This window comes from Marmota monax, unplaced genomic scaffold (assembly GCF_021218885.2).
Source record: "Marmota monax isolate L192 unplaced genomic scaffold, Marmota_monax_Labrador192_F-V1.1 WCK01_AAM20220418_F8-fsc00037, whole genome shotgun sequence".
In the NCBI taxonomy this organism is placed as follows: Eukaryota; Metazoa; Chordata; class Mammalia; order Rodentia; family Sciuridae; genus Marmota; species Marmota monax.
In genome coordinates, this window is record NW_026693245.1 from 8567211 (window position 1) to 8580699 (window position 13489).

At 38.5% G+C, this 13489-nt stretch overlaps 1 protein-coding gene across 2 annotated transcripts in view; it reads right to left on the reverse strand.

Annotated features, from left to right (window-relative positions):
* The window catches only part of Cdc20b (cell division cycle 20B), a 67440-nt gene that overhangs the window by 50788 nt on the left and 3163 nt on the right, over positions 1–13489 (reverse strand). Inside the window, exons 1-2 of one of the 2 annotated variants that reach the window (XM_046456381.2) lie at positions 3535–3651; positions 3229–3291 (exon numbers count right to left, since the gene is read on the reverse strand). In XM_046456381.2, coding sequence (XP_046312337.1) covers positions 3229–3291; positions 3535–3597 — 126 coding nt within the window. In that variant the 5' untranslated portion in view covers positions 3598–3651. Of the gene's footprint in view, positions 1–3228; positions 3292–3534; positions 3652–13489 lie in introns of those variants that run through there. The other variant, XM_058583119.1, reaches the window with a different exon arrangement.

The following is a 13489-nucleotide window of genomic DNA, read 5'->3' on the forward strand; positions in this document are numbered from 1 at the left end:
GTTCCCTTTCTCCAGCTAAACTATTAGGGCCGTACTTTGCAGAGTTGAGACACATTCTCTTTTGGAAGAATAAAGAGCAGTAAAGAGCAAGAGATAAGGAAGCCAGTTAGAGGTCAGTGATGGGGAGCATTTACGTTCTCAGCTCAGAGAACAGCATAATGGCTGCCCACGAGCAAATACTTCACCATCAGTAGAGCTTCCTTCCACTCCACCAATCCCTTTTCCCTCTACTTACCCCTTGACTTCCCAGCATGTATCCCTGGCTTTCTCATACCTTTGGAAACATTTTCTTTTTTAATTGATGTGTTCATCTTTCCCCTTACCCATTGATCTCTTTAACTTATTTTTATTTCATTTTATTCCTTTTCTTTCCTTTCTCATCATCTCAATAATATGAAATTAAAGAAAGCTTAAATATGTATTCTGCTAATTGAGTACAAATACTGGTGTCTTGTGTCTTGCTCTTTAATTTAAAAAGAATAAAACACAAATGACAAGCCCTCTAAATTCAGTAGATTTTATTTTTATTGATAAGTCAGTGACTATCTATAGGAAATAACACATCAAAATGTAATCTTTTGAAAAAGATGAAAAGAAGCCAGACATGGTGGTACATGCCTACAATCCCAATGACTTGGAAACTGAGGCGGGAGGATTGAAAGTTCAAGACCAGCCTCAGCAACTTAGTGAGGCCCTAAGCAACTCAGTGAGATCTTGTCTCAAAATACAAAGTTAAAAAAGGGGGGAACTGGAGAAAGTAGCTTGGTGATAAAGCACCCCTGGGTTCAATCCTCAACAACAACAAAAAATGAAAACAATATCTACATATTAGGCATCCTTAAACACAAATACCCTAAAAATAGAATCAGATTGGGCAAATAACAAAAACAGAAATGAAATCTGAAAGTAGTAAGATGCATAAACATCAAATTACAGTACCTATTCAACCTATGTTCTAGAAATGTTTAAATTTAAATAAGCACAAAAATTACCAACTAACTTATAAGAAATATAGTACAATGTTTACATTATTGTATTATATTTCTCTTAGGAGTAATTAATAAACCAGATCATGAAAATCAGTTGCACTAACTTGCTGCAAATGTCCACATTAGGACACCATATGTTTGAGACCCAACATACATCTGACCCTGCTTCATAGGTCAAAATGGCCTCCAAGGGAATGAGAAAATATTTAAAATTATATTTATGGTCAGTTCTTCCTACTTCATAAGCCAAATCTCATATTATTTCCAAATATTACATAATAAATATATGAAGTATAATTTTTTTCAAAATGGAGGTAAGTATTCCAAATTCAACTCATTTTCCGGCAAAAAAAAAAAAAAATCCACAGTTTTCTTCATATTTTGAGTTAAAATGTTTTAGTCAACTTACTAAGAAATTACTTCAATTCTCCCTTTAGCTGTATGTATACATGGTCATAGAGATATATTCTACTGCCAAATTAAGAAACTGATAGTCCAGAAAGAATACAAAAGACTCAGTTGAAAACTTGGGGAAAAATAAAATTGTCTTTATGTTCTAAATATTTTATTTTAAAAAATACATAATTTCACAATTACTTTAATATTGTTTAGCTAAGACTCCAGTCAAAAATATTACTTGAAATTTTTAAAGTAACTATGGTACTTCCCTCACCATTATGAGGCTGCCCATTGTGTTATAATTAAGTAACCAATAACAATAATAACTGTTATGGTATATAGTACACTGCTTCATAGCAAAACAATACACACATTAATTACAGATTTAATTACACTCTGATGTTCATTGTATATGCAATAAGATAGCAGTTGCATGTTAGCTGATGCCATTTATATATCAACCAGCTAACAATACACTGCCAACCCATCACACACAGGTCACCAAGGCACTTCATTAACAAGAGGAATTTATCCAGAAGCAAGTGGCAGGGTAGCTGTGGCTGCTGACTTGACCAAAGCAGCCAGCTAACAATACACTGCCTACCTGATTCAGGTCATTGCTGCTTTTCACATCCCATGAAGTTAGTGAGGCTAAATTCACAATATGAAACACAGAACAGAACTTTAATTTTACATATTTATATGCATATCTTATTTCTCACAACTACCATGAGAAATATCATTATTTACCTTAATCTAGGTAAAAAAAAAGTTATGAAGAAAAAAATTTAACTTTCAGAATACTTATGCTTAGGTTTTTTACAATTAAACTATTGGATAATGAACATACATTACTGCAACACAAACAAATTAACCAAGTTACTTACTTACTATAACTTTTCAAATTACTTCCACTTATTAACTAAAAGATAAGTTGTCTTATTAGGCAGTAAAATATCTAGGAGTCATAATAATATATAAGCTGGGCATGAGAGACAACTCCAGCAAACTGGGAGGTGGAAATCAATATTAAAGTATTTAAAGTGGAATATTCCAGTATTTAACATTAAAGTATTTAAAAAATTTAAAAGTTTAATAGTCATTAGTTGTCTTCCACTATAAATAACAGTAGTCATTACATTCTGAAAGTTTGGCTATGTGTTCAATTTAGAGTGTCACACTTTAATATAGAAACTAAAATTGTAAATTATCTAGAAATTTTTATTAAAACAGTGAGAAACATGAAAATGGTCAAAATTAGAGATTTAAAGCAAATGAGGGTTGTTTATGTGGAGAGATTTTTAATTTTTAGATTTTTCAGTGATTACAAGAGAAACTAAAAGCCTTTGGGTTAGGTTAATTTTTTAGATTTTTACAGCCTTTGGGCTGGATCTTTCAAGGGCGATGCATTATGCCACTTCTCCGCATTGTCCACGAGATGGCACCATTTTCATTTCTTTAGGAAGCACGTTTCAGAATGCAGCAGAGGGGAGTGCAACTAGCAACTGTTAAGATGAAATTCTAACAGCCAGCTAGCAATGCACTGCCTACCTGACACATCCAAGCTTCATCCTTTGCTACTGAGGCAAAACTACAGCATCACTCATATACATTCAGATAAAAAACTAGACAGCACCATTCAGATACCATTATTTGTCAGAGATCTTCAGTTTCTTGAATTTTTAAAGGTATGTAATTAGATTCTGCACTTGAGATTATGGAGGTTTTTTAATTCTCATATTTCCTGACAAGCCCATACTTCCTCTAAATGCCTTTTTCAGCAAGAATTAGTTTGCTCGAGATCAGAATGAAGACAGCAAGGCAAGCCCTGGACACATACCTTGGGAGAAACTTGACTTCTCTTCTGCTTCATGTCATTGGAGAGCACCTTCATGACGTTCTCCTTTGAAAACAGGTAACACATTGAGAGAGAAATTGTTTAGGAAAATCATTTCAGGTGTGGAATTTTTCTAGCTCATGAGTTTATCAAAACCACATTCACCTTTTTGTGAGGCACCTCCAGAATCAGAAAACTCAAAATTAAGACCAGGTAATAGTTTCTTGGTTCTAAGCAGGTTACAAGCAGTGCCTTCGTCGAGAAGCCCCTTTAAAGCGTTGAGCGAGGAAACAAGAGGGCGTTACTCACCCACCGCATCTCTTCTTCCGTCCGGATCCGCCGCCGGGCGGTGCGCTCTAGTTTCCACTCCATCTCGGGCGGACTTCGCGGGACCCGAGTTTGGCCTCTTCGCGACCACTTCCGGTCACCCCCCCCCCCCCGCCTAAGCCAGACTTAAGGTCTAATCGTCAAACCCCTAGAGTCTCGTTCCCCAGGTCACTCATATTTCACCACCTACCTTCTTTTCCCCCATTCTTCCCACAGCTCCAGAAGCGTTCCCCTGGGTACCATTTAAAAAGCCGGGCTGGCGGCAGCGGGAGCGGGAATCCCCGTCTCGGGCTTCTCATTGGCCAGCGCTCGGTGACGTCAAGCCCGGGAGGGATTCCCTCCGCTCACTTGCGGCCCCACCCGGCCACCACCGGAGCTACGGCTGCAGCGGCGCGAGAGAGAGCGCCAAGCTCAGCCGCGGGAAGTGGCGGGCCCGAGCCTGGGACCGGCGCGGTGGGCTGTTCCCGCGGCAGGGGGCCAGTGGTTGGCGGGCGAAGGAGCGGGTTCCCGCAATTCACCTGTCCTTTTTCAAAAACAAAACGTTTCGTTCTAATGGGCTCTGGTCCCTTTTCCTCAGCTCCATCTTCCTCCAGCCCCGTCTTGCCTTCGAGGGATTTTAGGGACCCTGTTAACCCGTGATCTTCTGTCCTTCGATAATGATCACCGTTTGGGAAAGCTACTGATTCTTAGACCTGTTTCCCAATCGTGCTTATCAGCTCTTCCTCTATTTCAAGCAGGGAAAAGGTAGCAAGACGTCTTATTGGATGAGAAGGGAAAGCATTGACATACATATTCAATAAATTCTCAGCTCCATCCATTAGGAAGGGGTCAGATTCTGTCACTGGAGCTTTTGAGCTATCTTCTTAAACTAGAGGTTTCTGAGAGGGGAAAGAACCGGTTACAGAGATAAGGAGCGAAGAGCCAGTAAGAAAGCTGAGCACAGTAGGGGCTCGGTGATGGAGGAGAGGATGATGTTGGTGGTGAGAAAGGGATCTACAGGGGAATAAGGAGGAGACAGATGGGCTGTTGCTTTGGCTGCCCATCTGAGCTGCCTAGAAAGGCAAGCTGTGCCACATGGCAGGAGTGTAAATAGTGTCTGGAAAAACTATGATCTGGCAGCCCACTTTTCACTCCTGCAACACACACACACACACACAATTTGACATCAGATTGCATTTTGCTCTAATGCAGTACGTGGGTTTGTGCATTTTCTGGGGAAAGGGTTCATGATTTAAAAAAAAAAAAGTGAAAACTCATTCTATTGCTTTCCATGGTAGCAAAAAATAAGAAAAAAAAAATAAAAGCATGGCATCAAGATTTAAGACCCAATATTAGATCAGTTTCCCATACACAATGACAAAGGTTAAGGAAACTGCTTCACAGGGTAACTTAATCTTCAAATGAGAATTTACCAAAATGCTTGATAGTCAAACAACTGAGATCAAAAGACCTCTAAGTTTTACCACAAAAATTCCACTTTCCTTGCAGTGCATTCAAAAGGTGTACTCATTCCAACTTCCAGTAAATCCTTTCAGCAAACATTGAAGCTAAATAAAGTGAACAATCATTGTTTGAGACAAATGCATTGTTAATTTAAATGATCAATTTTGCAAATGCCAACTAAAATTAACAATAGGTTGGAAATAATATGAAATTGTTTTATCTTTGTTTCATTTTAAATGTACATATTTTGTACAAAGAATAAAACCAACTCAATTATTGAGCTCTTAAATCTATGTAAATTGGGGTTTTTAGAATCCAAGGTCTTACAAGTACTAAGAACAGTAAATCATTCCTTAGAATAAAGTTATCTGTAATACATTTATAAATTACTTTTTAGTCATTAATTCCACAGCACACATATGCAGTGTCCAAATGCCTTTTTCTTTCAAGTGCAAAACATGAAAAAATAGTAAATAAAAATCTTTCTTTAAAATTAGTGTGCATTTAAATATTCAGATTTAAATTTCCATCATGATAGTAGAAATAGAATCATCATTTGACAAATACTTCGGTAATCTGTTGCAATCAAGAATCATGAATGCAGAGCTGGGGTTGTAGCTCAGTGGTAGAGGGCTTGTCTAGTACATGTGAGGCACTGGGTTCAATCCTCAGTACCATATAAAAATAAATAAAATAAAGGTATTGCATCCATTGGCAATGCCGGACGCGGTGGCACACGCCTATAATCCTAGCGGCTTGGGAGGCTGAGACAGGAGGATCTTGAATTCAAAGCCAGCCTCTGCAAAAGCAGGCCTTAAGCAACTCAGTGAGACCCTGTCTCAAAATAAAGTACAAAATAGGGCTGGAGACGTGGCTCAGTGGTTGAGTGCCCCCTGAGTTCAATCCCTAGTACCAAATAATAATAAGTGCTGAATTATTGTGCATATAATAAAAATATGTGACCCCTAAAATTAAATACAAAAAGAAAACCCACAACTTTTCAATAAACAAACCTGGCAGATACTACCTTAACCAAGTGATCAGAGTTAGCCATCACCGTTAATGGGACCTATTGGTATTGTGTACCTCCTGATATAGTGCACTGAGAAGAGAACAACTCAATTCTGTAGTATTCTTACCCAAAATGCATAATCTGAAGTTAATTGTGAGAAAGTACTAGACAAATTCAAGTTGAAGGACATTCCACAAAATAATTGAACAGTACTCTTCAAAAAGCGTCACAGTCATAAGAAAGACTAAGAACTGTCACAGATTAAAAGAAACTATGTAGACATGTCAACTGCGTGCATTGTAAGATTCTGGATTGAATTCTGGATTAAGGGGTGGTGGGGTGGGGTGGGAGGACACTGGTTAGTCAGAAAATTGTAGACGTTTGAATAATATCTGTAAATTAGTTAAAAGAGGAGTAGTCATGCTAATTTCCTAGTTATAATCACCGTGCTACGGTTACATAAATTGTCAATATTTGGGGAAGCTGTGGGAAGAAAACAATGGAATTCTTTTTACAAATTCTGTAACTTTTTTCTAAGTCTGAAAGTGTTTCAAAATGAGAAAAAAATCTTAACATCATGTGGTCATTCTAATAAAAACATTAAGGCACACTATTTAGAAGGAATAGGAATATCCTGTAAACATTTATCTCAATTTTTATCAAATATGATTCAGGAACGAAGTCAATTCAAATGTTCCTGTGCCTGTAATTAACTAGCTTCAAAATATCTCCTCCTTGAGAGTCGGATTTGCAGGGAGGATGTGAGAGGTCGGGCTGTGAGGGAGACTCCTTGGCAAAGGCGAAAGGGAAGGATTTCAGGGTCAGGAGAAGAGGTGGAGCGGTGAGGAAGAGAGATAAAAGAGCAGAAAATTTTTCTTGACCCTCAAATTTGCTTTGCTCTGAGAGACTAAGCAGATCCCTATGGATGGGAACCAAGAGGGTATCCAAAGTTCCCAAATGCTGATTTTTTTTAACTACACAATTATACGTTCATTCTCAATAATAATGTTCAATGTATCAAAAATATACAACGTAAAAAGCTAACTCCCTTCATCCGTTCTCCGGACCTCTTCCCTCCCCCATAGCATCCTCAGACCATTCTTGGTGCCTTTAACCCACATCCGTGGGCACACACAGTTTGGCCCTAGGAATCTTCCCACATAAAATGGGATCCGTTATAATTATCATTTTGCTTTTTCTACTTCACTGTATTCAGTTACTACCAGAAGTGCAAACGGGAGAGCTCCCCATCCGCGACTCCAACGGCCGCTTCGCGCGCCCCTTCTGCGCGCTGCTCTTCCCGCCGGCTCGAGGCTGGTCCCGCGCGCACTTGCACCCGCGGGCTCCCGCGGGCTCCCGCGGGCTCCCGCCCCCCGACCTCGCGCTCGCTTGGCCCCCGCCCGGCTCCCGCGCCCGCCCGCCCGCCGCGGCTTGCGCCCCCAGCTCGCGCGCCAGCCCGCCCCGCCCGCGCGCGCCTACTGGACAAAAGGGACGGTTGGAGTTTGCTTCAACGGTACCAGGGGCGCGTGCCCTGCCTGGATGGTCGGGGGGCGGGTGCAGCGGAGCTGGGGGTGTCTGAGGGAAAGTGCCACGCGGCTGGGCTGGTACAGCTGCAGTGGGTGTGGGCTAGGGAAGGACTGGACCAAGGGGAAAGCGGCGGGCAGCTTCTCTCTGGTGAAGCGAGGAGGTCGCCACCAAGGGAAGAGAAGGGAAAGGAAATCCTCTTGTCCCAGACTACCAAATTCTCAGGGCGCGTCAGCTCCCCAGCGTAATATAGCTCAAAATAGCGCTACTAACCGTAGATCTCCCAAACATTGAACTTGCAATATAAACGCTCCAGTCAGAAGAGTAGTCAATAAAGTAATCGGACACCTGGGGTTATGTGGCTTATTTTGTGATGGGGGTTGGTATAGTTCGTGTATATGCTATTCGATTACTCCCTGATTCCTAAGTACAGGGTTTGTCCTTTAAATTTTATTTCTACATCCATACCCCAGTTAAAGAAGGCGGAGAGTCAAGTCTGCCCAGCTTTTAAAGCATGGTAATCAGATCACTTCACCTCCAACCCCTCATTTTCTTTAATGCTTTTCTCCCCACTTTCTCCTTAGTTTACTACCCAAATAAGACAAAATGGCAATGTAAGAAGAACATCAAACTGAAATTGGTTCAAAAAATGTGTTAATGCAATAGATGAAATCAGACATATGAGGATAACTTCTTCAAAGAAAGGCTGGCTGGTGAATGCTCTGGACCCAAAAAGTTTACATTTCTCCCAGCTACCAGAAAAACTGCATATTCTACCAGCACTTCAAAAGCAACGTAATTAAGGGAAGAATCTTTTCTATTCCTATTCTACCCAGATCATCTATCTATACCTCCTATGTGTGCGCCCTGTTGCCAATAGCCAATGTAACTATCTTTCTGATGGGCCAGACTCAGTCAGCCTTCTTTCCCATATGACCAAATCATAGTCATTTTTCCCTCTGTGGTGTTGATTACATCTGCCATCTTCTCAGACAATAACAATAACGTGATAACTCAACCTCCAGTCTATTCCTTTTCCAGTCCATTAATTTAACATATTTATTTGCATCTAGAAAGTGCCCTCCACTATGCAAAACAGTGGAGATCCAGAAGAAGAAGAAAATTGTTTTGAGCAATCTTCCCCTGCCCAGTATCCTTGCCTTACATATAAAATAAAGTTCCTAGTTCTCTGACTCACACAAAAGCCCTCTATAATTGAACTTATCTCTGCCATTCTCATCTCCCACAATGCCTCCAATACCTTCTGTCTCCATAATGTAGTTGATGTCCAGTTCCCCCCTGCCTTCAGATCTTTGCTGATGCTGCCTCACTTTTTGACTTTTTCTCCATATTCTCCTGGCAAAATCTTTTTATTCAAATTTCAGCTACCTTTTCCAAAAAGCCTTCTCAAATTCTGCTAGCTAGATTTTCTTTATCTTCTTTATGCTCCCATAGTCTATTATTTGACCTCTAATCTGCTTAATTCATGTGTGTGTGTGTGTGTGTCTGTGTGTGTGTGTTCCCCACTATACTGCAAGGTCTAAGAATACAAGGAGCTTTTCTACCCATTTTGTCCTCTTTGGAGATTGGCTCAGTACTTTGCACATAGTGAGCTTTGCATTTGGTTGGTGCTCAATAATTTGTTCCTTGAATCAATCTGGATCTTTGTAGAATGGAAAGCAAAGGTTCCATGGAGTAAGGCAGGTCCCATGGCTGCTACTTGCTAATTGTGTAACTTGAAACATGTTACTTGGCTCCTTTAAATTTCAGGTTTCTCAACTGTAAAATGAGATGATTATTATATACTATACAGATTTATGATGAGGATCAAGAGAGAAAATATAAAGCCCCTAAAAGTATAAATTTCATTCTTTGGGGATGAAGTAATGTTGGTTAAATGATGAACTAAAAAGGGCATTTGGATAATAAATATGTCATTATAAAGCACTTGTTGGGGCTGAGGTTGTAGCTCAGTAGTAAAGTGCTTGCCTTGCATGTGTGAGGTACTGGGTTCAATCCCCAGCACTACATAAAAATAAAGATACTGTGTGTTCATATACAACTAAATAAATATTTTAAAAATAAAAAATAAAGCACTTGTTGAGAAAATAGATCTGCACATTCAGAACTTACATGTAGTTTAAGTGTCTGACCTAATAGGTGGTCAGTAAATATTATGAGTGATTTCTAAACTTCCACACCAATTTTTAGATAGAAATTTAGTAAATCAAGAGTAATCTGTGTGGCTGCTTTAGTTGGATGGTTATGTCACTTTAGAGAGTACATATTTGCGTGTAAATGTATTCAGTTCTGTGTTCACCAAGCAACTGATTTGTGACTTGAGCTGAAGCCCGGGAAGACTTGCCCCTAACAAGGAAGTACCCCTACTCTAGACAGCTATATATTTCTTAATTGTAAATGAATTCATTCCAGCTTTTTCACCAGACTTGAGCTTACTTAATGTAAGTACCCCATAATTGCTATTAATTAAGAACACTTCTGGAGAACTAGAATTGAACTGAAGTGGTGAGAACAGTTGGGTTTGGCTCCAGGAAACACTCTTGCTCTGTTATGAACTTTTTTGTTTTGTTTTGTTTTTTGACATCAGGAAGGTAGAGCTTTAATTCTGCAATGTGGGAAACATGCTTTGCCCACCTGCCCCAGACATAAATTTTGCAGTGTGATAACTGGCCTGGTTACTCCTCTCTTAAAGTCTAGTTACTTATAAAGGAGGAGACGAGAGAGAAGGAGCTCTGCCCTATCGTTGCAGCTAATAAATTACCAAGTAGTGTTTCCTCACAGTACTTCCTGACTGGGAAACTGTCAGGAATCAGTCAACCAACCTCTTAACACATATGATCATGACAACACTAAGACCCACTGAAAAAGTAGCCCCCAACACATGAGAAGTTTGCATTCCTGAGCTTAACATACAGGGAGCAGAGTACCACCCAAGGAGCAATTTGGAGCCTGAAGCACTAAAAGTCTTCTTTTACAAAGCCATAGGGTGAAGAGTTCAAGGGGCAGTTTAAATAAACCCATGCCAAAAGTGATTAATTTAAAATCCAGCTTTCTCTTTTTTAACTATCTTGTGACTGCTTGATCGTGTACCTTCTTTTCCCAAGTTTTCCAGGGGCTACAGAGACTTTTAGATACAAACTTTTGGGTCTGGGATTTGATTTTATCCTAATTATAATCTAATAAATTAGCCTATTACTGTTTCGTGGAAGTTAGCAGAAGATAAACGAATCCTGGGTCAGAGACAAAAAGCTTTATTACAAAATAGCAAGAGGCATGAGCATCTGATTACATCAATTCACTTTGCTCCCATATCCCACAGAGGTGATGCAGAAGGCCCAAATATATATGCCTACACCCACTGTAGACTGCATTAGAGAAGAGCGGAACACTTAGCTTGGAGAATTCATGCTTTTATAGTCAGCAATAGCAAGGTTGTTTTTTGTCCCAGGTTACTTCAGCCCTCAGGGTGGCTTGCTGCACGTCAATTCTGAGAAACAATAAAGGGTCATCCTTGGCATATCCAGCAAGACATGTACGAATGCTAGAGACCCTGAAGAGCATCTTCCAAAATATATGTTAGGTTTCTGCTTTTATTTCTGTAGAATTGTATTACCTCCTTTAAGCCTAGACTGACATAAAAATCACACCCTCTTCCCTTTTGCTCCTTTGTAGCACAGACTTGTAGAAAGAACACAGGCTTTGGAGTCAGAGGATCTGTTGGAATCCTAGCTTTTCCATCTACTAGCTGTGTGAACTTGGCCAAGTCATTTAACAATCCCTTCTAAAAACCTCAGTTTCCTCATCTGCAAAATAGCAATAATAATACACATGTTGGAATGAATATCAAGTGGAAGACAAATTTAGGGGAAAACTTTGCAAAAGGTAAGAGCCAATCACCAAAAATTGCAAACAACTGAAATATGCCAAAATTTCCTACATCTGTTTAAAAATTATCTGGAAGTTATTTGTAATAGCAAAAAGCTAGATACATACAGCCCAGATGCCCTTCCACAGGTGAATGGTTAAACAGTGATATATCCATACCACGGAGTACTACTCGATAATAAAAAGGACAAACTATCTTTAATCTCCAGGGAACTATGCTGGGGGGTGGGGGGGAAGGCCAATCCCAAAAGGTTATATACTGTATTACTCCACATAGATAATACTTTTGAAAAGACAAAATTTTGGAACTGGAAAGCAGATTGGTAGTTCTGAATATTGAATTTGGTGGTAAATACACAGTACCTACCCATGTGAAAGAATGTATAGAACTAAATGCATGTGCATGAAAATAAGTGTTAGTAAAACTAGGAAAGACTTGAATAAAGTCATTGAATTCTATCAATGTCAATGGTTATAGTATTGTACTGTGGTTTTGCAAGATGTTATGATCGAATAAACTGGGTAACAGATGAACAGAATCACACCATATTTCTTAAAACTGCATGTGGATCTACAATTATCTCAATAAAATGTTTTATTTAAACATAGTTAGTGAAAATGGTTAAGCATTTTGCTTTCTAAGAATGAATATTATCCATACCCTTAGGTAACAGAATATCATGAGAGCAGGGAACTGAGTCCTATATGGCCACAGAATTTTTGTTTCCCTTTATATCATTTTCACAGTCTGATTTCAAGATATCTACAGATAGCTCTTAATTTGTTTGTTATAAAGACAGTCTTGCTAAATTGCTGAGGCGGGCCTCAAATTTTACAAACTCTCTTGCCTCAGCTTTCTGAGTAGATGGGATTACAGGTGTGCACCACCAGACAGGCTAGAAATTTAGATGTCATTGAAATTTTGTTAACCCACAAGGTTTGTAAAATATTAACATCGTTGAAATTATTACTTCAATTTCCTGACTATTCAGTTTATTAAATTTATTTCTAAATAGTAAAATCATTTGACTACCTTCATTAAAATTCAGTTAATTCAAATATGACATATCAGAATCAAAAAGCCCAAAAATGCATTAAAATTTTGCATTCTAAATAAATAAAACTTACATTGCTTGAGGATTTTGCTATAATTCCTTTTAAGCCATTATACCTCCTTTATTCTAATTGAAACAATGTGTTCAAAGTACAATTGGCCTATAATGTTCTGATTCTGAAACAAAAAATTATGTTCACTTATATTTTGCTTACTACATATATTTTAGCATTAATGAAATATGTCATATCAAGAAAAGCCTTTCTCTTTGATTTGTTTTTGTTTTAAATTCTGTACAATCTTACTAGGCAAACTAAGGCATTTTCAAAGACTAAGCCTTTGTCTTTTATCCTTTTAATAATTTGTGGGATGCAGTGGTAGACAGAAAAGAGGGAAACTTAGTTTTTCTTGAGTAAAGAAGGAAGTCTTACTCTGAAATCTCTAGACTGATCATCTCCACGGCCTGTGAAAGCTTCACTAACTCCTTCTCAATTTCATTTTCAGTTTGTTCCACTTTCTTCATCTTTACTCTTAACACTAAGATCCAGAAATATCAGAATATATTATGGTTTTATCATTTCTTCTGGTTTTTAGTATACTGATCTTTTGATTAAATGAGGTTTTTCCCTCATGAGGATATTAACTATTTTTTAAATTGTTTTAGTTGCTGCATTTTTAAAAATTGAAATTATTTTTAAAACTATAAGCTTACCTTTATTAATTTGAACATGAGAATATCTCATATCTTTGAAAAAACTTAATCCATATATAGTACTTAAGTTTTTAAATGTTCACTCAAATACATAAGTCTACATGAATCACAACACAAATTAAATATGACTTTGATCCATGTAGAAATTATATCTTAAGCATTCTTAAAAAATCTTATTATTTGAGATCAAATGAGGTATAGGGAATAATTAATGGTCCAAATTTTACCCTTAGGGCTGGAGATGTAGCTCAGTGGTAGAGCTCTTGCCTAGCATTCATGAAGGCAA